This window comes from Maniola jurtina, chromosome 16 (assembly GCF_905333055.1).
Source record: "Maniola jurtina chromosome 16, ilManJurt1.1, whole genome shotgun sequence".
Taxonomy (NCBI): domain Eukaryota; kingdom Metazoa; phylum Arthropoda; class Insecta; order Lepidoptera; family Nymphalidae; genus Maniola; species Maniola jurtina.
In genome coordinates, this window is record NC_060044.1 from 6,589,596 (window position 1) to 6,615,585 (window position 25,990).

Sequence of the window (25,990 nt, forward strand, 5' to 3'; positions counted from 1 at the left end):
TAGCAAAAACGTGTTTACCGGGTTAAACATTATTAGAAAATAACAAGGTTGGAAACTTTCATTTTACTTACCTACTTAATCTATGCCAAAAATCTTAAATTAATACAACAACAACATAATGGACATTAAAAATGCACATTATAATATTTTTTAAAACATGTTTACCAACGTGGATGAATGCAAGCCACGCATTTGTCTAAAAAAAAAAAAAATCGATACGACCAAAGACACGACCCATCACTAACACGAACTGCAATAGGGATCAAGGTTCGCCGCGCCGACTATCATAAAACCTTGTAATTCTTTTTCAGTTTCAAACGGAAATACTCCAGGAATTATAGGGATATTTATATCAGCTTCTTTACAATCCATTACAAATTTTTTAAATGGTTTGAGCTCGAAGAATGCCTGAGTTAATATAAAATCAACTCCACACTTAACTTTTTCTTTTAACTGCAAAATATTTCCTTCTCGCTCAGGAAAACCAGCGACGCCGATGCAAAAATAATTTCCAGTACTTCGTCGTATGTGAATTATCATGTCTTGGCTGCTTTCGAAATCCGAATTTAAGAAATCAAACTTTTCTGAAAATTGTAAATGACATGTAGGTCCTTAATAGGTAGATAGGTACGTAAGTGCTAAAAAAATGTTTCATTTACTATACCTACTACTAAGTTTCATCAAAAAAGGTGTAGGTAGGTACTTAAGTAGGCACTTAGCATTTTTGGAATAATTTTTCCATTTACAGCCATTGAACCATAAAACTATTAACAACACAAAAAATACTGACCTCCTAGAATTATAAATAAATTACAAATGCCTATATCTTTCAGCAGCACCAACAAATCATCTAAGTAATTCTTTCTCATGTTACAGCAAGATATATGCAATAACACATTTTTGCCTTTGTTCCTTAAATATTTTGCTAGTTTTAAGGGTGCTATTTCAAAATTTGCACACTCGTGCACTTGCGCGTGCCATGTTATAGAAAAGAATTTCGGTTCCAAGTCCAAACTTTCCAACTCAAAATCCTTTATATCAGGCGTTACTTCGAAGGAATACGAGAACATATTATTTCCTTCATTGTTTATTATTTCAGTTATTCTTCCCGCCATTATTCTTCCTATAACTCGATCACTTACAAAATAAGATTTCGTGTCTCTGTTCAAGTAAAAGTGCACACTTAATAAAACGTTACTTCACGAGGTTATAAAATTATGCGTTTCATTAATCTTCCTACCTACTGTTTATTTTAGGTATACTATATTCGAAATACTTATATAAATGTCGATAAGGGGGTGATACCTATTACTCGTAAACCAACTCGTACTGATAAAAAGTTAATTTATTTTTAAAGAGTTAGGTAGGTACTTACTCATTGTTTTATCTCGTGCCTTATTTTCTAACTAGCTGACGCCCGCGACTTCGTCCGCGTGGACTAAGGTTTTTCGAAATCCCGTGGGAACTCTTTGATTATCCGAGATTAAAAGTAGCCTATGTGCTAATCCAAGATATTATCTATCTTCATTCTGAATTTCAGCCAAATCCGTCTAGTGGTTTTTGCGTGAAGGAGTAACAAACATACTCACATACACAGAAACTTTCGTCTTTAAGTTATAATATTAGTGTGAAGTAGGTACCTACACACCTAAGTAATCCACCTATATAGGTCCTAACTCCTATCTACATTATTCATATAGAAAAGATGAGCCCTCTAATTATAACCGTCAGGGACGTCGCTAGTAGTTATTCTTGGGTGGGTTCGTGATTTATTCTGTGCTAGTTTTTTTGTCGTGTTAAATGAATCAAAAAAACTTTATTTATTTGAGCGAAACGGTAGGTATAGTGCATAAAATAAAAAACAAGATTGTGAATTATTGTAGTTTTGAAATTTCTAGTTATTTAAATTGTTACAAACATTTTAGTCGTTCATGGCAGTATCACAACCAAAACGGCGATATACACGGAATTTAATAAAAAAAGAAGGTTTAGGTACAGAAAAGTTCATGGAATTAAAAAAATAGGTAGTTACCTGTTACAAATCGAAAAAAAATCACATTAATTTGTAGTATTTTGTATGTTAGCAATATAATTTAAGAATTTAATATGAACCCAACCAAATTTAAAAAAACTGCCCCAAACCTTCTTTTAAATATTTAAACATCAGTACTCTTGAATACGTTGTGGCGTAATAATTTACTGAAACAATAGCAGCACAGTCAGCCTTGCCATCTTATACATAACGCTAAATCGAAGACTTGTAGATGTTTCAGAAGCGGAGTGTGATAAGGCTTTTATACTGAAATATATATTATATAAATTTAGCTACAGATCTATATAATAGCTATAAATAAACGCGATTAACATGATGATTATTTTTAATAATGACGGAATATAATACAGTGGCAATATTTCTATTCGTGTAAAAGCTTCCAAACACCTAAACTACGTTCGCCTAAATAAGTAATAATAATTTTAAAAATCTACTAAATTGTTACATTCTCTTACGCATGTAAGTTATTGTTTTTGTTCGATAAAGCTTCGTACACCATTAACGGTCATGAATTATTATAGCTACTAACAAGAATTATTTGCTTTTTGAACCAAAGATATTTCATTTTTGCGTTTTGACTTTTGGTAAATCCTTAAAAAGTTGTCTGAAAAATAAAAAAGTACCTACTCAAACAGAGAAACCAATCTCCTCCATTTGGTTAGGAGTAAATTTACGACTGTAGTATCTTTACAAATCCGATTACCGAAAACTTGGTTTACTTCTAAAATATTCATTATAATGAGAGCATACCTAATATTGTACCTAAATGATGCGAAGAAACCCTAAAATTAGGACTACTTACATTTTGTGAAATATATGCAAATTAACATACTTACTATTTCGCATTTCATGTTGATTATTTAATATTACCTTAATATAATAACGCTTAAACAAATTTGATATGTTCGATTACATAATAGGGGTTAAATGGCAGCGTTTTAGGGAACCCACATAATTAAATCGGAAAACACTTCATTAAAAACACTTTCCATCAAGTATCCTTCAAAGAGCGCCTTTCAAGGAGACGAATAACAAGTTTTCCTTATAACTCATTATTCTGTTCCTGTTAATAGAAAAAGAAATTCTCGTTGCCATTGAGCTGAATTGACACTGAATTCAGTCTTGTTTTACAAAATAATATATTTATTACGAGAAAGTTTTATATACAGAGACAATCTATTTATGATAGATTAGACTATGTTTATAGGTAGGTACTTGATACTTAGTTGAAACCCTATTTGAATTAATGATATTACAATGGCAAAAAAAAAAAACAATAGGTATCCTATAAACCATAATAAAATCCATGATAACAAAGATTCACTGATTTGCTATAGTGATTATACAAGTCAGTAACTTTGTGGTAATGACAGATAAGGAAAAGTTTATATAACTAGATATCTACTTACCTATCTTTTGTTATAAGTGACTGAGATGCTCGAAAGTCAAAAAAGAAATAAGTACCTACCTACTACTTAGATTTTGCTTATTATAATTTGGACAGGCATACTTATCTACTTTTATGTGAAATTAAAAAAATTCTAAAAACATTATACCTACCAAGTTCATTTTCTCTATCGCAATTTCATAGATTTTTAAATGAACAATATTTCGATTATATTATGCGTAACATTTTAACCTATTTTCATATTGTCACATTGCTTATCACTATTAGATATCATTTTAACAATTCTTTAGGAATCTATTGGCGAATTCATAAATAATACGGTATTATTCTAAAAAAAGTTCTTGGAATGTTATGAATTAAAAGTCATGTCAACACGTACCTACCTACCAAATAATTATAAATAGATACACAGATACACACGTCAAACTTATAACAGCCCTCTTTTTGGGTCGGGGGTAAGACCGTAACAGAGCATACCTCTGTTTTTATCCCTACATGTTATGAAAATTAATGTTTGTATGTTCGTTTGATGCTTATATGTTCGCGCAATAAGTTCAAAACTTTGTACAGTTTTGTCGGCAATTTCATGAAAGTTTTTCGACATACATAATACCTAGTTACAAGAAACGTACAATAAGATGGCGCACGAGTCGAATTCCAACGTATGCAGTGCATTAGCTGGTGATTTATATAATCAACTAGCTGGTGACCGCGTCTTTGTCCGCGTGGATTTAGGTTTTTAAAAATCCCGTGTGGACTCTTTGATTTTCTGGAATAAAAAGTTTCCTATGCCCTATATCACCCTCCAGATCTTAACTATTTATACCCGTGCAAAAACACGTCTATCCATTGCTTTGTTGCGACGTAATTGAAGGACAACCCAACAAAAAAACACACTTTCGCATTTGTAATATGTATGGGTAGTGATGTAGGAACAAATTATATTTTGCCAATTTATTTTACCTGAATGTACATATTTATATTATTCCCTCCCTGGCTACGACCCTGAGTCCGAGTAAAATAACGCACTTTATTTAAAATATTAATTAATTAATATAATAAGTAGGTATATCACTAGGTATTATTAAATATTAGTTATTATTACTACCCGAGTTGTTTTAAATGCGATGCTTAATAAATGGAAAATACTTAAACCTGGAATCTAATTTAAAAATTAAATGAATTAGGATGACTAAGATTTTGACTAGAGTTTAGGCTATGTTACCTACAAGTAGAAATAACGTAAAATATATGAGAACGAACACAAGACAAAAGTGTAGAAATTCACTATAGGTAGGTAGGTATCTAAGTGACGCTTATTTGAATAAGTTCCGATAATATTGATATTACCTATTCAAAATATTGGCTTTAACGCAAATAATAATGGCGTTTAACGTAACGTGGTGGTTGGAGGACTTTCCTATACCTGCTGATCCACGTTTATGGATCCACCTGCAGTACCGGTTAAGGTGGAAGCGACGGGTCTGCCCGCGAAATTCAAATTTTACTTGGTTTTTCGCAATTTGTAAACTAATACGACAAAGTAGGCTTATGGCACTTTAATTGTGGCAATGGCAGTATCATCCTCACAGGTTTATATAAAAATCTTTACTTGAAAGTGTCCAGTTTAAGAAATTAGCTCTACTATAGACTAATTTGGAACCTTTCAAGTAATTTTTTTTTATATAAACCTGTGAGGATGATACTGCCATTGCCGCAATTAAAGTGCCATAAGCCTACTTTGTCGTATTAGTTTACAAATTGCGAAAAACCAAGTAAAATTTGAATTTGGCGGGCAGACCCGTCGCTTGCCCCTTAATTAATTTTCATGTTGTTGAGACTAGACACGGTGTGCGGCGTGATGATGACAGTTCGTAAATCTTCTAGAACAATCTTTATTCCCTTATTTGTATTGTTAGGTAGGTACATGTTTTATAGCCGGGTAGTCCGGATGTGATATGATGAATTATTTAATAAAATCAATTAACGACATATGTAGATTTAAATTAAGTACCTAGGTACCTACTTAAATAGTACATAATAGGTATATCGTTCCTTTTCAAAACAAACTCATGCCGTATTCTGGTCATGTGATATATTATGTAGACATATTGTTCGCGACAGGTCGAGATATCGCTATTTTTATCGGTACACCTACGCAACAAAATGAGAGCAATATTATTACCTACCACGTTTTTTAGGATTCCGAACCCAAAGGGTACGGGTCAGGTCTGTTTGTTCGTCTGTCTGTGTGTCCGCGTGTCACAGATCTCTAGCTCGTAGACGAAACGAGTTACAAACCTGGAATCGATAAACTCGGTCAATACGGACTCGTGCAACATTAAAACTATGACAGCGCGAGTGTGCCGGGCGTCCCCCACCACCATGCACGACTCCCCTCATACCCCGATTGCCATATCGACCTGTCGCGAACGATACGTAGGTTACGTTTTCGCAAGGTGCCTGACAAGTAGGTAGGGAGATAGGAAGGAATGACGATTATAAAGTTGCGTGATCATCCGTATTGCTTATATGGACTCCATTTGTTCTGTCAACTCGAGGATAGGGCTTTCGCTCAAAGGCAGCATGTTGGTGGTCGGCGGTAGACTGTGACCTTGCCAGCTAGACTGAAATGGGCAAAATAAATAATCAGCTTGTCATCTAGGTAGACCTATGTTCCTATAAGATTTACCGATAAATTACCGGTAGAATCCTAGTAGGTTTATCGGTAAACCGCAGGGTAATTGATCTGGGGCTCAATTGCGGTAAAATGACAGCTACAATGTCACGATTGCAATCTCTGATTGGTTGATGCTCGCTCGCTATTGGCCTACAATACATTGTTGCAACAAGAATACCTATTCTCGTGTATCATAAATTCAGCCAATCACAACAATTGCGATTGTATATTGATTGTTGCAGGTAGAGAACAAATAACTCTTGTAAGCTCTGACTTGCCGGATCTTTAAATCTAGTTTCGAAAAAAACTTACCCCTAGAAATGTATAATTATCGTACCTAATTCTTGTATTTGTACCTAAGTCTTCAACCCTAGTAGATGGTAATGTTAGGGTGAAAATCAAATGGCTTGACTAAAGTTGGGTGTTTTTCAGACTAGATTTTTCTTAGATTTGTACTTTTCTGTAGATTTCAAACAGATAAGTGATAAGGTCGCTCTTTGTTTTTTAAGTGTATCCTGTTTTCTTACTCTTTGTGATTTTGTTGACAATAAAAAAAATTAAATAAATAAATAGTTTCACACTTTAGTAAGTAGCTACTTAGGTTTTTCCAAAGCTCAGGTGGCTCAGGCTCATACTCAAGTACTTATTCTATGTATGTACATGCATCCGTGTAATCTACTAAAAAGCCAAAATTATAAGGTGATAAAATAAAACAAGGAACTATTATAAATTTTACATTTACTTATATTTTTAAATAAAACTTGCTTCTAAGTAAAGCTATCACATCTTACATAGAATATTACATTATACTTAGCAAATAATAATAAAAACCTGTATAATACAGACTCACATAAGAAAACTAATTTCCGAACGATTAGAGGTAACTATGCTTACAATATAGTAATCATAAATAGTCACTCGAAGCACATTTTCGAAAATATTATCTATTTTATATAGATACCGTTGGGGCTGATTAATTATGAATAAATATGTAGGAACATTATCTAGTGATGCTTGCAGTACATTTTAAAATGCAATTAATTAATATTATACATTATTTAAATATAATACAATATTTGGCAAGTTAAAGTATAGGAATTGGTCAAACATAAAGAGAACGTCAGTATTAACCAACAGGAATGAATGTTAAAATTGATGAATACAAATTAAATACCTATAGGTACTACTGGATACAATTTCAATATTGATCTAAAATTTATAAATTGTTATTAAAGTTGTATTCATTTTACTAAACAAACGGCAACTATTTGATAAAATAATGTCGATAATCTCGTGGTTCACGAGCTATTTTATTTAAAGCACTAGTTATTGTCATGCATTCTACTGTTCATTTCATGCCTTTCAGTTTTCAACATCAGAGTCTTCCGCGTAAATATAAACGAATACGACTACAATGAGACCAAAGTTCCACCTAGCAGCGGCCTTAAACTCCGACAAATAATATCGCTCGGCCTCCGAGTCCATTTCACGCAACAATTTACCATTTATTAAAACAAGAATTTACCGCGGTATGGCCTGTAAAACAGGGCTCAATATCGTGAAAATTATTAGCTGCAACACCTTCGAAATATTTTCACTTTTCATATCGTTTAAGGCTATGGAAAAAAGTGTACGTGTCGTGGAGCGGGCTACATAACGCGTGCAACAATCGCCACTACCAGCTACGACTACTCCTACGTGGAGATCTACTAGTTGATCTGTTGGAATACCTGGAAGCAGGCCTGCGGCTGGAACAGCGCGGCGCCCCACTGGCCCGGCCACAGCGGCGCGCCCTCCGCCTCGCCCTCGCGCGCCTCGCGCCGGCTCAGCTCCGAGATCTGGCAGGCGCTCTGCAGGCTGGACGGCAAGTTGGACCAGTTCTCGTTCCCTAATCTGTCCTGGTGTATACTGATGTCCATCGAACCTTGATACGTGAATTTCGCCTCCTCCTGGCTCTCCTCGCCTTTGCCCTTCATCCGATTCGGGTCTTCGACTATCGCCTGGAACGCGAGCAAGTCCCTGTTCTCGGACTCCGTCAGCGGCAAGGGCGGCAGGATTTGCTGTTGCTGTGCTATTTTGTAACTCTGTTGCCGGAGCATCTGCCGCCGGCTGAGGCCGACTTGCAGGCTGTGCAGGGGCCCCATGTCGTGCGCGGGCAGGTTGGGCGGAGTCATCTGTTTCTGCAGCAGTTGCCGCTTCTGCTGGAACAGTCTGTGCTGCATTAGCTGCTGCTGGAGGGGAGGTTTGCTGACTTGGGACAGAGACGCTCCGTGCGCCAGCTCCAAAGGATCCTGAAGAGCAGCGACCATCTTAGGACTCGCTGGCATCGGCGGAGAAGTGCTTGAGTAATTGAAGCTTTCGGGGAGACTTATTCTCTTGGGCGTAGGATGTTTGGTATCTAAATAGTGTGGGGTGTAGCTAGCTGCGAACTGGTTGTGCTGAATTTGTCTCTGCGTCATTTCCTCCGCCGGCAGTGAGGACTGGTACTGAGTTTTTAACTGTTGCGCTTCTTTTTGAACGAGGTGAAGTTCTAAAACACCCTTCGCTTTACAGTTTTCGTTTAACCTTTGGCTATTGAAGGCTAGAGTATTCTTCTGCGAGTCGTTGGCTTGCGCCGCCTGCTGCGCCACGAGGCCGTCGCTGGCGCGGCGGCCCTCGCGGAAGTCCACGGGACTCCGCGTGATGGACCGCTGGCAGTTTTTGTTGGCGGACTGGTAGTTAATGGGATTATGTCGCGCGATAAATCCGGTGCCGGGCCCCTTACTGTTGTACGAAGAGATATAAACGCAAGGATGCATCGGACTAGTGTTGACGAGGGAGTTGTTTTCATACGCTAGCTTATCTTCATTGGATGTGCAACTCGGCAGACTGCTGGCCAGCTCGTCCGACAGCTGGTAGTCTATGCTTTCGAACGTTGAAAAATTGCTCTGCGATGAATCGCAACTGAGGTTCTGACTGAGGCTTTTGTTGTTAAAAAAAGTGACTACTCCACTACTGGAACTGGAACTCGCATATGAACTTAACCTGTTTTGTACTCCGCTGGGCATATTCGCAACGTCTTCCATATCGGTTTCACATCCTTCGTCGGTCGATGACGAATACTGCTGTTGAAATTTTGTCGGCTCGGTTGTATTATTGGGAAGCACTGGAGCGTAAGTTTGACAGGTGCTATATCTATTCAATGAAAATTTACTATCAGGTCTGTAAAGCGTACTCGGAAATAAATCGTTAGAAGTCGACGTTGCGGAATAATTGGCTTCGGAGGATGCGGGCGGTAGGGCAGTGTTTTGTAGATACGAATAGCTCGGAAGGTGATTCATGTAATCCTTGAACGGAGGCGTACTGGTTTGCAATCGACTGAGATCTTGCTGCTGAGCCTGGGAGACTAATCTAGTAGATTCGAGCGGCTTCGGCTGTTCTAAGACACTACTCAGTTTCGTGTCTGTGAATTGAGAGGGTATGGGACTAGTGCTAAGATTTAACGTACCCTTTAAAGGTAGCGGCGATTGTTGTAACGTATTCATAAGTTTTGCCGCTTCGGAACACATTGTGAATGTAGTGGAGCTGGGCAGTTTGATCGTCTCGACGTTAAAGTTAGTCGCCGAAGCAGAATTTTGAAGGAAGTTCGTTATCGCATTATGGTCCGCCGCCGACGCGCTCCGGCCTCCGTCGATAGCACATTTTGAATCGAAACTGGATGAGGTTAGAAGCCTCGTGCTTTCGGCATTGGGTTTGTTAGTTTCTGGCCCCACTGTGGTGGACTGCTGCAGCAGCCGTCGGCAGTCCTCGCTGGACTGTTTGAGGATGTTCTGTTGCTGTTCGTACGTGGAGGCGAGCAGGCGGTGCGGGGGCGCGTCGCTGGGCTTGGCGCCCAGCCTCTGGGCGGACTGCGCGACGTCGATGCTGCGCATGGACAACAGGCGCGTGGACTCCAGCTCGTGGCTGCGCGCGGCGTCCAGATTCGCCACCAGGAAGCTGCGGTGCGTGTCCGAAGGGTCAGAGCTTCGCTGCAGAAGCCTTTGTTCGGTCATGTTCACACCCGCGAGCGACAGCAGCCGCTGCGTCTCCGCTGACGACGAGTCGGCCGGAGCAGCGGGTACCGCGCCAGATCTGTTGTAATCTCTCGATTGTTCGCCCGAATGCAGTAACCTGTAATGGGGAAGAATCATCTGTTAAAGTGTGCGCTTTGTGGCAATTCACAAGTGTTTGAACTTCTCTTGGTTGTGGTCTTGTACATTTGCCAGATGGACTGCCGTCTCATCAGATTATGAGAGAGAAGGAATAACGAGTTCTCCTGCGTTTGTGCATTCACTTGTGTGTATAATCCTATTACGGCTAGTTCAGTTGTGAGTGGCTGTTGTGACCTTTGTATCGGGGGAACCTACTCTACCTATAACGGAAGCTACTTGGAATGTATTGAAGAGAAACGATAAGAATGAAGAAGCTCACCTATTGTGATGTTCTCGCCTCGCGTCGTGCGCCTCCCTGGCCAGCGCCGGGTCGGCGGCGGAGGAGGCCCGGCGCGCCGGCCTACGGCAGTCGCCGCCAGCCGCGCGCGCCCGCAGCCGCTCCAGCAGCAACAGGTAGATCGCCGCATGGTGGTCGTAACTGTTCGAGCGAAGACTCTGGTGGTGAAACAAATTGTGTTGTGATACCCCAGGGGAGCTGGAGCAGTGTATTGCTAATGCGAGTACTGACTGGGTATTTCGTCATTTGTGGATTGGAAATCAATGAATGTATCTAATGACATATTTTACGCCATCTTTAAATTCACAGTTGAAGGACGTATTTATGCTACAGGTAATATTATGGCGCTTATGGTTGCCTGGAATCGATGGATAAGAGAGATAAAAGGACCTACCTATTTCCCGATCATTGAACAGTGCATGTTTGTATGTTTATTACTCTTCTCATAATCTTCCAAACTAAGTACATATTTTTCGATCAATGACTTAACTTTGGATTCGTTTTAACACCCTACATGTCTCTACAACTCCAGTCCTAACAAATCCGATAATGTGAATAGCAGACAAATGTAGTTTGGTAACGAAGGTTGTGTAGATTTTGAAATTTTGGTGTATAATCTAAAGAAGATATGAAACATATCGCCGAGGTGCTAATTTCAAAAGAATTATTTTTCGACTCTTCATGGGCGCCGGCAGTATAGATACCAAATGTCTTAACTTCGTAGATCAATTTTCCAGCAGAAATTCTTACAACCCCTGACTTGGAATATTTGCAGCATGTGTAGATCGTCAGGCGAAACTCCTTAAGTACATAACCCTGCTGGCGACCATGTTTGGACCATGTTTTTCACGTTTTAATACTCACTTCTTTGGTTTTGACTGGATCGATCCCCAAGCTCTGCATCAACCGGAGCACCTGCTCATTCGGCTCCTGGGTATGGTGCGTGACGTGCGCAGGGCTCCGCATCGGGTCGGCGGCCACTGCGGGCGCCGTGTAGGGCTCCACCGACATCCACCGATGCTTCTTGATCTGGTCTATCGTATACCGCTTCATTGGTTCTAGGACTAGCATCTTGCGGATTAGGGACTCGCAGTCTGAAAAAGACAGAGATAGTAATTACTTACTAAGAAAATCATTCGGCGTTCACTACAAATTTTCGGTAGGCACTTTTATGATATTTGCGTATTCTTCATTCGCGCGTACCTATTATATTTTATAAGAACCAGGACTCTTTAATTCTCCGGGGCACAAGTAAGTAGATATTTTTTGTTAATCCCCAGGATGCATGCTATATCCTTGCCTGTCGAAATCAATTCAGCGGTTTAGGTTTGACAAGGTAGGTACACAATGGATGATATACCTATTACCTACCTATATTTCCTCTATTAAAATCAGGATTTTTACCACTGACCAGCAAAAATAAGCTAGTAGTAGATAACTTAGGTAATTGATAAAATTAAAAATAAGTAGTAGGTACCTAATACTTATGGAAACGGCAGCTGTTTTAAATGTTATGGACCGTTAATGGGGGCCTGCCGACATTATTCCTTTGAAAGTATTGTTATTCAACACCTATCTAGTCCTACAAATGACATTACAAAATTTTCAAAAAAATATGTTCAATAGTTTGGTTAATGGTCTTTAGTTATGTGGAGTTTTTTTTTCAAATAATCGTTTATTACGATAAATACACGAATCTTATACAATAGTAGCTTCATATAAGATCGTGTATCAACTTCTTTACCTGTGCAACCATGAAAGTAAATCTTACATTTAATAATAGGGAATATATATATGATACACTTTCGAAACGTATTTTATTGTATTTCGACATTCTTTATGAAAAATTCACATTTGGGTAAAATAATCCTAGTCGGCCCTGCGCGGGAGACGCGACGCATACGGCAGGCGCCCTTCAGACGTGGTGGATGTGCGCAATTTTTCCCGCCAATCGCTCTCGATTTACGGAAAATATTTTTTGTGTAATTGTAGCGAAATTATTATTTATAAATTATTGAATAAGGATGATTAATTGTTTTAGTTTTAAGAAACTTTTATCATCTAAATATTAGTGAACTCCATAGTAAATAGGTACTTAGTAGTGTTTTTTAGAGTTATTTCGTTGTTTTAAATTGTGTTAGGTAGGTACGAAGGTATCATAGTCAAATATCAGGATGCCGAAAATATCTCGACTAAAACGATCTCAACTACAAAAGATTGAAAGCATGAAAATCGCGTAAGTACCTACTTATCTTCCCATATACCTATTATTACATAAAAATATTGTGCGGCACACTTTTTTGGCCCGATCCCTGGAATTGAATCCAAAACCTTGTCACCCATAGTGGAACATTGAAACTCCTGACTAACTAGGTACTACTACTTACTATAAACGGCCTCGCCCCCGGCTTCGTACCTACGGCTTTTTTGAAAATAAATAGGTACAGCCTATGTCACTCAGGAATAATGCTTAGCAGAAAGCAGTAGCTTTCTACTGATGAAAGAATTTTCAAAATTGGTTCAGTAGTTCCAGAGATTACTTCATACAAACTTTTCTTCTTTTTATTATGAACTAGTTGATGCCCGCAGCTTCGCCCGCGTGGATTTAGGTTTTTAGAAATCCCGTGGGAACTTTTGAGTTCCCAGAACAAAAGTAGTCTATCCGTACCGCGCGACAAAGTCTTTACTTGGTAAATATACCTTCAATATCAAGTTATAACCGACGACAGTTTCTAAATCCCATCCACTTTGGTGATCAGATCCCCTGCAGCATCAGGATTGAGGAGTTGGAATCTAAATTTTTTATAGAGCAATGTCGCAAAGTTCCTCTATCGATTAAAAAAAAATTTACTCAAATCGGTTCAGAAATCTCGAAGATTTCGGTATACATAGGTAGAAAAACACAACTCCTTTTTTGAAAGTCGGTTAAAAAAGTAGCCTATGTTACACCCTGATGAATCCTCTACTTGTCTGTGAAAGTCCCGTCAAAATCGGTTCAGCCGTTCCGAAGATTAGTCTTTTCAAACAGACAGACAGACAGACAAAAATTTTAAAAACGTGTGATTCGGTTATGGTATCGTTCAAATAACCATATTATGAGCTTTATATGAGGTAGTTATTTCGAAATTACAGACAGACACTCCAATTTTATTTATTAGTATATAGATAAACACACACCATTCCTTGTTGCGTCATTCTTGTAAGCAGCTGGGCAAAATACTGTAAGTAGGTAAGTACTAAGTACCTACCTACCTTGTAACTTCCTACCTACCGACACAGATTACAATAATGGTCAAAACTTATTTTATAAGTAGGTAGAGCTGGTACCTATAAAAGCACCCCATAGTACGCGACAGGTTGACATGGCAATCGGGTAATGAGCCGCACATCACCCGCGCTATCCCGCACCGGGTTAGCGCGAGGGCTGTGCGGGTGAGTGGGACGTCCCCATCCCGATTGCCATGTCGACCTGTCCCGTACTATAGATGCTAATTATAATAACCTACCTCGACCTATCGCCGACTAAAGTTCGCGATAGGTCGAAATGGCAATTGGAATATGAGGCGGGGGGACGCCCCGCACACCTGCGCTCGCCCGCACCGCTCGCTAGCGCGGGGACTGTGCGGGTGTGCGGGGCGTCTCCACCCCGATTGCCATCTCGATTTGTCGTGTACTATATACCTTCATAATATTGCAAATTGTACGATAGGTACATAGGTAGGTTACTAACAACAGATTCTTTGTTTACTTTTATTATTTTAGTTGTAGTTTACTCACGCCCCGAGGGTTCTGTACTCAGGTATTTTTTCGAAATTTTACACGATAAATCAAAAACTATTGTGTATAAAAATATATACGTAGTAAAGCCCTTTCACAATATTATGATACCCCACTTGTTATAAATAGTTACCTTTGAAATTTGAAAATACTAATTATTTCTTGATGGCATACATTTTTAGGGTTACGTACCTCAAAAGGAAAAACGGAACCCTTTTTTTGACCTATCTCATAGCCAGCGTTTGCAAATCTAAGCATACGTAGGGACTGACAGTTTATGGGTTTTATACTATGTAGTGATGACGCAGAGTTTTCGCGGCAGCTTATGAAAGTGGCAGAGGCGGCAAATAAATAAAAAAGACAGAATACCTTGAGCGTTTTTTACCCGACTATGGCAAAGCTGAAAGGAAGGGTTATGATTTTAGCAGTGTATGTATGTATGTATGTATGTATGTATGTATGTTTGTATCCAGATTCTGTGTGTTCCACCGTAGCGCCTAAACTACTGGGCCGATTTTGATGAATGAGGTGTCAATCGATTCGTTGTAAAGGCCCAGGTGACATAGGCTATATTTTATACGAAAAAAATCGGCCAGATGGATGTTACATCAAAAAAGTGAGGGTCTTAAAAAAAATTAATTGCTATTGTGTCGAGTGAGATGTCCAATGAAAGAGGAGAAAATTTTGAGTTAATAAATATAAATATAGTTATTATTAAAATATACCAAGCGACAGAAAACCATTTTTTATTATAATTATTATTTCTTATTCAGCGCCACCTGTTGGTCATTCACGAGACCTCGGTTGGTCGTCGCATCATAGACAACGGAAAAGTTTCAAATAAAAAAAAAGTTGAAAAAACTATAACCCGACTACGGAAAAATGAGACAACTTGAACCCGACTTGGTACAAGTAAAATAAACTAAAAAGAAAGAAACAAAACAAAAACAAGATAGGTGCTTAGTGCTATCATCGTCTTCATCGTCTTGAGTAAGATTCAATACAAATGCCGTGGTCGTGCGTTGTCGATAGCAAAAAGAAAATATTCTAATTTGGTAGACAAATAAAATCATTGGGAATGCCGTCAATCAAGGATAAGAAATACGCTGTCGACAACGCACGACCACGGCATTCGTATTGAATCTTACTCAAGACGATGCACTAAGCACCTATCTTGTTTCTTTCTTTTTAGTTTATTTTACTTGTACCAAGTCGAGTTCAAGTTGTCTCATTTTTCCGTAGTCGGGTTATAGTTTTTTCAACTTTTATTTAAAGCAAAACTTCTTTACCGGTTTCAGAAATAGTTAGTACTTAGTATATAGTACATAGTATTAAGTCGAAATATATAGCCCTACTTATTAAGGCAAATTTTAGGGAAACCTGTAAATACATTACATAGTTTTGATTAATATTATCCCCGACTCGCACTTGACCGGTTTTTTTCTTATTGGATCTATCTATACATCTTTGGTGATTTTGTAATTTAATGGATATATTTATTACCTACCTACTTGCAAACAAACGAGGAGTTACCTCCTGTTGCAGTTGTTGTGAACATGAAGGGATCGCATAATGGGTCACTCTGCACTCGGTTATTTCACGAGGCGTGAAGAAGCCAGGAAAGTTTTGTTTCAGTTTGTTAGCTTTTCAAAATTTATTTCTCAAGAATTATTTTAAAATAAAAGTAATGAAACAGATATTTGACCCATTCGACGTCACACGATCTCTTCCGGGCAGCCATCTTCAATCAATTTGTACAAATACGGCTGCATGACGGTTTTTAAATAAATAAATAAATAAAAATATTTTATTTCAGACAGTAATTATATGTCCATAATTAATTCTACACAAATTAAATTACGTAAATTAAAAGTAATATTAAAATGTAATAATTAAAGTTTAAATTATAAAAAAAAAAATTATAATAATTTTTAAGCCAGTCTCGTTCCGACTCGAGACTGAATGACTATTAAACGCTTTTGTGTTTAGGTCGCCATTTTGATTAAGTGATTGCAAAATCAAGTGCACTCTGATCAAATTAATATTGCAGTTAGGTTATTTAAAAGATCAAAACTCTTGATAAGCTTCTACGCGAACATTTTAATAACTTATAAAATTAACTAAATTATTGTTGCCCTTAGGGCTTTCACATCTAAATTGACTTCTGAATTCTTTTAAGTGTAGGCATTTTGTAAATTTATTCATAACTCACAATCTGCACTCTCACTCGGCACTGTGGTCAAAGTTATGAGTGAAATTTAAAAATAAAATAAAAATATCTAAATCACTGATTAATTTTTTGAATCAGATTTAATTTTCAGTAACAAGTTAAATAATTTTCTGTGTTAAAATAAACTGATGAAAATCACTAATTCTGCCTCACTTTTATAATACCAAACATATTCTATTTTCATATATTTTATTCATTCATAAATTTAATATAAAAAATATATACTTTTTATTACCCCTACAAAACCATTTTTATTTCTCACCAACCATCCTTGTGTATAAATTCAATTAATCCAGTTTGTTAACATGATCTTATTTATATACCTATTGCATTTAAGTGGGAGGTCCTGGGTTCGATATCAAGCCCCCGATCGAGTCAGTATTTTACAATTTCCAAATTGGCTCAAGTCTGAACTCTGAACGGGTAGGATACTGGTTTACATATTATTATCCTTTACCCTTTTTAGGGTTGCGGACCTTAAAAGGAAAAACGGAACCCTTATAGGATCTCTTTGTCGTCTGTCTGTCCATCTGTCCGTCTGTCCGTCTGTCCGTCGTGTCTGTCAAGAAACCTATAGGGTACTTCCCGTTGACCTAGAGACATGAAACTTGGCAGGTAGGTAGGTCTTATAGCACAAGTACAGGAATAAATCTGAAAACCCCGCATTTGGTTACATCGTTTGAAAAAAAATTAAATGTGCTTTGATTTTCAAAGTAAGGTAACTATACCAAGTGGGGTATCATATGAAAGGGCTTTACCTGTACATTATAAAACATATTTTTATGAATAACAGTTTTTGATATATCGTGCAAAATGTTGGAAAAAATACCCGAGTACGGAACCCTAAGTGCGTGAGTCTGACTCACACTTGGCCGGTTTTTTCAAATATCAATTGACGGATAGAACTTAAATGGCAAGCACTTTCTTAAATTTTATGCATTATAGCACGATTCAATATTGACTCTGAATGTAGTCTTAGTAAAGTCAAAGTACGCTTCACATCGTCACTTACTACCTACTGCTATTTACCAGGTGAGATAGCAAACAAGTGCTAATTTATAATTGAATAAAAAATATTAATTCAGGTCTTTTACGATATCAACACACATTAAATTTTCTCCATTGCCGCTTCTAACACGCTTTTGCTCTATGGAAAAAAAACCAACCGAGTGCGAGTCAGACTCGCGCACCGAGGGTCCCGTACTCGGGTATTTTTTTCAATTTTGCATAATAAATCAATCACTATTATGCATAATAAAAAAAAAACCCCACCAATACTAAAAAAAAAAAATAATTTAATTTTTATCGAACACATTATTATGTATACAGGAGTAAAATGTAGTTCTATAGTATCATTTTTTGGATAGTAAATTAAATTGCTTTTACTATTTAGTGTTGATGGTTTTTAAGTTTTTTATCTATTTTTAGGGTTAAGAAAAAACGGAACCCATAAAGGATCACTTTGTTGTCTATCTGTCCGTCCGTCCGTCGTGTCTGTCAAGAAAACCTATGGGGTACTTCCTGTCGACCTAGAATCATGAAATTTGGAATTTTGAATGAATATTTTTTTTGTGATGTAACCTCAAATTCAAGGTTTTCGGATTTATTCCTTTATACTTGTACTATAAGACCTACCTACCAGCCCAATTTCATGATTTTAGATCTACGGGAAGTACCCTATGGATTTTCTTGACAGACACGACAAACGGACACACAAACAGATAGACAGACGGTCAGACAACAAAGTGTTCCCAGAAGGGTTCCGTTTTTCCTTTTGAGGCACGGAACCCTAAAAAGCTAAGCGCATCGGTGCTATGTCGTTTCTTTTTTCGCCAATGTTGAGGTTGTTAACTTGGTTGACCTGTAGCCGTAGTACAGTTTACCGCCACTAGATGGCGGTAAAAATTAAAGTAAATTAATGTCGAGGTGTAGAGGGGCGAGAGGGAACCAAATGCTCGAGGCCATTCGAAACTTGGAGCGTCTTAAGCTGATACCAGCACAAGGCACACACAACACATTTTTCAATAATGAAAATGTGTGACGCTCCGAAGAAAAGAATGATGTGAATCCTGCTCATAGAAAATAAAAATAATTATGTATTTAGGTGTTCGAGCCTTTAGGCTTGACCCACTGTGAGATAACCCTTTAGAACATCAGCGCCATCTAGTAGTTCGTAACGACACAACCCGAGCATTGATTCGTATCGGCTCGGTGATTTGTGGAGGGGAGTCAGCGCACAGGCAGTTAGTGTCGGCCATTTTAATTTCAGTACGCTTTTGAATCTCAGCGTCGTCAGTAAGAAATTAATTCCACAGAATTTTTTCAAAAACATTGAATTAAAATTAAATATTATTCTAATGTAAGCATCTACATTAATAACTAACAAATCGTTAATAATAGTCTTACATCGGTGTACATATTAATTAAATGAGTACAATAGTAATTAAAATCTCAAAGATTTCAATATGATTCATACGTAGGTACTGTATCCACATTTCCATACCATATGCCATACATCTATTTGAACTGGACCTAATATTATTTACAAAAGGATCGCTGGTGAAAACTGGCACGAGGTAGGAAACTTTTACCAAGTATACTACCAAGTATAAGTGCCGAACCTACTAGGCTTCGAACTTTCTAAATTCTACACGAAACACGAAACTGTCTATCTTTTGCTTTATATGATAGATAACTTTCACAATACAATAAATAAGTTTCATATTACCATTCAATAGAACATGTATCATATTATCATACCTACGTGGTTGTCTCCCACGCTTTTCGTGAGTTGATCCAATATTTAGAGCCTTGTATTGCGTTTGTACGAGCCACCGACGAATGTATAACTCAATTTGACGTCATACCAGCGAGGTAACGTTTTGGCCCCATTGAAAAGGTCAGAGGACGTTCGACGGAAGTGACGTCTAGAACTATCGAACCGTGAAAATTGGCGTTTGCGCTAAAAATTTCACCTACCTTTAAAGGCTCGTGAAAACATCTAGGTACTCGTAATTTCTTCAACTAACTTTATAAACTGTGTTCTAAGCTGTAGGTGGGTACAAGTTATAAGCTCGTTCCAACTTCCAAGGAATGATTTATTGGTAGGGTATATTCTATAAAATTGTATTTCTAATAAAACGTTATCCTATATAGTCACCTACCTATAAACTTGCAGCCTCAATAACAGTTAAGAATAATAAGAGAGAGACCATCATTAAAGGCAATAAAATCATCGGAAAAGTATAGAAGAAAAAAAATCTTTCAATATTATTCCCTTTTGTGATTATTACCGTAAGTACCTACTACCTACCCACCCACGCCACTTCTAAATTCGATGTCCGTGCGTGGCTTTACTAGGAACGTTCAGGCATGCTTACAAAAAATGATTGTTCACGCAGGCTTGTCTAGTTAGCAGTTATGTACGCAGCCACTTAAAGGTTCCACTACAAATTAGCCCCTATGTGTCAACGCTGTTTCAGAATTATGCCAAGATCCTTTTGATTCAAACAAATTAAAAACCTGCAAAAGTCAGCAAGCCGGTCAGAACCTTCAGCCATCCTTTATGCATGTACTCCAAGTGGTTCTTGGACCATTCGCCGAGTTCATTGGTTCAGTGTGTTGGTCTAATGCGTACAAGGTAATGGAGGACAAGTAATAACGGACTAGCAAAACCACAGCCAAATTGCAATCGGAATACCCTTATATGAGGAAACTCTGAAAAAATTGGTGTCGTACGTGAAAAATCAACTTTTCTCTACGTCAACGGGAAGCCCTTTAGGTGTTGACTGTTGACCGTTCGTATATATGACGTAATGAGTAAAACCAAAAAGGTCCTTGAGTTACTAATATCTACAAAACTATTCTTAAGCGCCGGCCACACAGGCCGCGTACATGCGTCGCGTAAGCGTAGACGTAGCGCGTACCCTTGCGTTGTAATGTATGGAACTGTATGAGACATGGCATACCGCTTGCGTGGCGTGAACGTTCGCGTAGACGTAATGCGTGTAGTTATGTCTACGGATTCACGCGCATCACTACGCGCGTGTCACGTGTACGCGCTTGGTATGAATCGGCTTTAAATGAAGAATTAGACCGAACAGACGGTGCTGGCCATAACAATGAATGAAACATACGCCAATGAAAAAATTAGAAACCTGTTTGTTTAACAATAAAATAAATGCATAGCCGACTTACCTATAGCATTTACATTAACTCACTACCTGTAAAACATTCACATTTATTTTTCAGAATAGTTAAACCCACCCTTGCTACGACGTCCGCGTCGATAAGCTCGCAGCTGCCAGCTACTCTAAAATATTTTAGACTACAGGCCCATGTTTAAAAATGGGTGGGTCATATGAACCACCAGGTGACGTATACAGGACGATATAAGAGCATAAAATAATAAGTTTCAGCACTATGCCGTCACTTGTAAGCTGTCCAACAGAGTGCTGGTGAGAATTGAAAAGTGCAGGTAGAGTGAGTACATTTTGGTCATATATTTTTGTACGGCATTTTTACCATCGATAGATCCATGAAAAATAATAAGAAAGCGCGCAGTGCCGTAAAAAAATGGTGCGCCACAAAGTCAGTAAATGTTTTGATTTTCTGAGAATTTCCGGGGTAAATTTGGTCATTTAATTCTGTACGGCACTAGTTTCATACTGTTTTAATACAGCCTCTAATCCATTGTTCCGCAACGCCGTACAAAAATCATGCGACAAGGGGAAAAAATTGAGGGTAGCAACCCCCTCTCTTTCCGTGGTCCGGGGGGTGATTTGAAACAACATAAAATTAATTTATTTTGAAAGTGTTTTATGCATAGATAATATTTTTTTACATGCCGTACATTTTCGTTGGTCCAAAGGTTTGTAGGGGATGTGGATATTATATACACACCCGTTCACTTCAGTTAGACGGCATAGTGATTTTATCATATTATCAATTGTTCTCTTCAAAAATATGTTAATGCCGTACAGTATCAGATGGCCATAAAGTACTACCCTTAAAATGGTAGCGTCATTTTCATCAGCCTAAAAGATATGGTCTGCATTAAAATGTACGGCATAATTTTTTCCTAATTTATTTATCTTAATACTATTTAAAACAAGGGAAAAGCGTAGAAAATTGCTATATTTTATTAATCTATGAATATTTAAACTTTTGCAATAATTTGAAAAATTTCAGTTTTTGTATTTATCTATAATTTTTTTTAGAACAGTTTCTTTTGAACGGCAATACTATATAACAATAGTATTTTACACTATCATGTTAAAAAAAAAGTTGCCGTACAGAGTCAAATGATTTTACAGCTTTAAAAATTAAGTATACCATGAAATTAAGATAATTATTGATACACATTCAAATGAACACTAATTTTTTTACGGCATTATTTTTAATAGTACTTTTGAGTGCTAGATAATGTTTTGGAACCAAAGCCGTACTTTCTCAAATCACCCCCCCGGACCACGGAAAGAGAGGGGGTTGCTACCCTCAATTTTTTCCCCTTGTCGCATGATTTTTGTACGGCGTTGCGGAATAATGGATTAGAGGCTGTATTGAAACAGTATGAAACTAGTGCCGTACAGAATTAAATGACCAAATTTACCCCGGAAATTGTCAGAAAATCAAAACATTTACTGACTTTGTGGCGCACCATTTTTTTACGGCACTGCGCGCTTTCTTATTATTTTTCATGGATCTATCGATGGTAAAAATGCCGTACAAAAATATATGACCAAAATGTACTCACTCTACCTGCACTTTTCAATTCTCACCAGCACTCTGTTGGACAGCTTACAAGTGACGGCATAGTGCTGAAACTTATTATTTTATGCTCTTATATCGTCCTATATACGTCACCTGGTGGTTCATATGACCCACCCATTTTTGAACATGGGCCTGTAGTCTATTTATCAATCCTGTCTAATTTCAGAAAAATATTAAGTTTGGCATATTCCTACCATAACAATAGACAACTAGAAGTAAGTACAAGTTTTATTTTAGGTCCAATAGGAATGACGATTTCGCAATGAATTGATTAACAATTTGGTTTAGTTGATACGCTTAGCTGAAAATATTTGCCATACGTTTGACTTGGAGAGTCTACTTGCCACAATAATATTCGCATACCTATATTATAGAAAACACACAACACAAGTAGAGTGTACAAGAACCATAAGAGATCAAGTAGGTGTGGGTAGTCAATATATCTAATCCTGTAGCTAATATTTGAAAAGCGCTTCAGAGTAGACACAATTTATACTGCTCAGACTAGGGGCTTGGGTGGTTACGGTTTTACCAAGGCCAATTTTTTACTGAACTCATAAGAAAAACAATTCTTGCCAGTTTGAGTAAGGTACCAATATTCAATTTTGCAGTAAGATTGAAGATTAATGTAGGTAAATTCGAAAGCCACCACCCACCTTCGACGGGAAGAGTTGTGGACGAATTTAACTTAGGTAGAACATTGCTTCAGTCTGGCCAAAAACGGGCAGCACACAGGCTCGATACGAAGAAGTGTTTAATTAGACATCACCCTATTTTGGGGTTGAAAGTTAGACGACGATGCAACTCAATTATCAACGTGCCCGTAACATCGTGGCGATATAAACTCAACAATGTAAACAAAGCCGAAAGTGCAAGAAAGGAAATGGAGCTGGAAAAGTAAACATGAATCACCTTCATTACATGATGGTGGTAGCCGAATGGACGTTAAAGTGGAAGTTGGAAAGACAAAGGAAACATAGCTAACTAAAAAACGTACCGGATAAGTGATACTTAAAAAAAAGAATCCTTATAATCATAAGCTCTATGCTCCATTCGCTAAAATGGTAAGTTGTGTTCAGAAACCACCTACCCATATATCAAAATTTACTCGTATAAATCAACGATAAACATTGGTAGACCATTTTTAGACTGACTTAGTTGGTTTAAACTTTCGAAGCAGTGAATAAATCAGCTTAGCTTTAATCCTTCGAACCAACTTGTAACTTTATGTAAATCGTACAATGATGTCATATTCTTTGTTACATGTGCGTGAATCAGGTAGATATAGTAGATAGGTACCTACTTACTGGAGTGTGGTTCTTGTAATTCTACTGAATAAACGATTAGCTTTATATCCACTGAATGAAAGTTACAGCTTTAATTTGTGTGCATCTCAAATGTTAGATAAGTACTTCCAAGGTTTTTTTTTCAGTAAAATATTTCGCAGAAAGTGTCTCCAGGATTGTCATTCAGAAAATATTCAAATGCGTCATTCCAACTAAAATATGGGTAAATTGCTTTCACATGCTGAAAGGGAATGACGCCCGTCGAGGCATAAATAAATCCCATACCCACCGAAAATAATCTTATGTAAATACTTCATTCGCGGCGATCTCTTTACTTAGCTCAAACAAAACATAGCTACGATGCAAGTGACGAATCCGATTATAAATACTTATACGTTTTGTTTTAGAGCATTCCGAAATAGACTGCGCGTCCAAATCCTGCACTCAGAAGTCTGAGCAAACAAAACACGCCTGACGCCGCGTATTAGCCTGGAGTATTTTCGTTCTATTTTTAACCCCCGACCCAAAAAGAGGGGTGTTATAAGTTTGACGTGTGTATCTGTGTGTCTGTGTATCTGTGTATCTGTGTATCTGTCTGTGGCATCGTAGCGCCTAAACGAATGAACCGATTTTAATTTAGTTTTTTTTGTTTGAAAGGTGGCTTGATCGAGAATGTTCTTAGCTATAATCCAAAAAAATTGGTTCAGCCGTTTAAAAGTTATCAGCTATTTTCTAGTTTTCTTGTAGAAAAGAAGGTTAGATAACCCTTAGGTTCATAATATTCAAGTGTCAATTGACAAATGTCAAGTTGTCAAGATGGACGTTGCCTAGATATACATAATTATTTATTTGAAAATGATTTGTCGGGGGTGTTGAAAATTTTTAATTTACACTTGTATTTACTTGCTTAGCGCGTACTTCTAAAATAAAACATATGACTAGTCAAGTTTTCGCAAGGAGATTCTATTAATATAATCGCTCAGACGTAGATATCGCGTGCTATGCCTGACCATTGACGCAATCATTTGAAAAATGTGCGGGTGTTATTTAATAAAACTGGAAAATCAGTGGGCGCCGGTAGCCATGTTGCTCCATGAACTTGGTGCAGTTTTACGAGCCGGAGCGCGACCGCGCCGCGCCGCCGCCGCCCGCCGCCGACCTTCCGTCATCGGCGGCGGTCGCTGCTGCTGCCAGCAACTAATCTTTACCCATAAAATACTTGTAAACACGTCATTTATGACGCACATGTCGCTTAAACAAATTAATTTTACACATCTATTAAGTGAAAGTAAACATAACTGATTCTGCTTCCACTTTTTCCTAACCTACGACTTTTGTTTAGTATATAATGTGCCCAGAGAAATTGTAGGTTTTATATACTTACCTTAGTTCAAGGTAGGAAGGTGGCTCATTGGGTGGAACATTTTGGGAATTGAAATTCAACATTTTGCGAATCAACCATTTTGGGATTCAACATTTCGGGAATTGAAATTCAACATTTTGCGGATCCAACATTTTGGGATTCAACATTTTGCAACTCCGAAATTCATCATTTTACAAATTCAACAGTATGAGAATTCAACGTTTTAGGAATTCTCAACATTTTGGACCTGAAGGAAAAATACTTCTTCTGAAATTACCAATTAAGGCATGTTTTAAACATAAAGTGTTTTGTGCATAGAGAAGGCAAAGTGCATAAGGAAGGAAGGTGTTACATACCTAGTTGAAAGGATTCTAGGTATAGCCACAATATAGATTTACAGCCTTATTTAAATGTTATAAGGCGCCGATTTGCGCTCCCTGCTAAATTCACCAAGTTTACGTTACGTTAGGTTAGGTTACGTTTTTACATTTGTGAATAAAGTTATTCACAATTTATTGTGCAATTATGTTTAGTCACAAATTGCTGCAAATAATATTGCTAATATTATAAGTTGCGGAAAGTGTCAGCTTACCTTTCCTGTCAGTGATCAGAATTTGAATAAGATCCGTCCATACTACGACTACGAGCGAGTCTTCTACGAGTACATATAACCCGATATAGATAGTTATTCGTATTTTCGTTTTGCTTGTGCACGTAAATATTAGATCAATGTAATATTACGCTTAATTGGCATAAAACCACGCCATTAGGCACTTTTGTACCTGAGCAGTTATCAAGAACATCGCGTGTTTATTGCTTCACTGGCGGAACATAGACTTAACACCAGTTTTCTCATTCCAATGTTAAACTATATTTTCTTTTTATGATAATTTTAATATCCAAGCCAACCTTTTCAACTGTATTTATAAAAGAAATAACAGGAGATATTTACTC

At 37.6% G+C, this 25,990-nt stretch overlaps 2 protein-coding genes across 3 annotated transcripts in view; both read right to left on the reverse strand.

The window, feature by feature from the left end:
• Positions 1 to 240: 240 nt before the first annotated feature.
• LOC123873448 (methylenetetrahydrofolate reductase) lies at positions 241 to 1,226 on the reverse strand. Its single transcript, XM_045918294.1, has 2 exons — positions 791 to 1,226; positions 241 to 584 (listed from the first exon to the last, which is right to left on the reverse strand). The coding sequence occupies exons 1-2, from the start codon at positions 1,113 to 1,115 to the stop codon at positions 241 to 243; spliced, it is 669 nt and encodes a 222-aa protein (XP_045774250.1). The 5' UTR covers positions 1,116 to 1,226.
• A 2,208-nt stretch (positions 1,227 to 3,434) lies between these two features.
• LOC123873256 (serine/threonine-protein kinase SIK2) overlaps positions 3,435 to 25,990 on the reverse strand; it is a 78,564-nt gene continuing 56,008 nt past the window's right edge. The window contains exons 7-10 of one of the 2 annotated variants that reach the window (XR_006797648.1): positions 11,473 to 11,702; positions 10,591 to 10,766; positions 7,397 to 10,290; positions 3,435 to 3,446 (exon numbers count right to left, since the gene is read on the reverse strand). Coding sequence is in view for 1 of the 2 variants with exons in the window: in XM_045918029.1 (XP_045773985.1) it covers positions 7,851 to 10,290; positions 10,591 to 10,766; positions 11,473 to 11,702 (2,846 nt within the window). In the remaining variant the exon portion in view is untranslated. Of the gene's footprint in view, positions 3,447 to 6,862; positions 10,291 to 10,590; positions 10,767 to 11,472; positions 11,703 to 25,990 lie in introns of those variants that run through there. The other variant, XM_045918029.1, reaches the window with a different exon arrangement.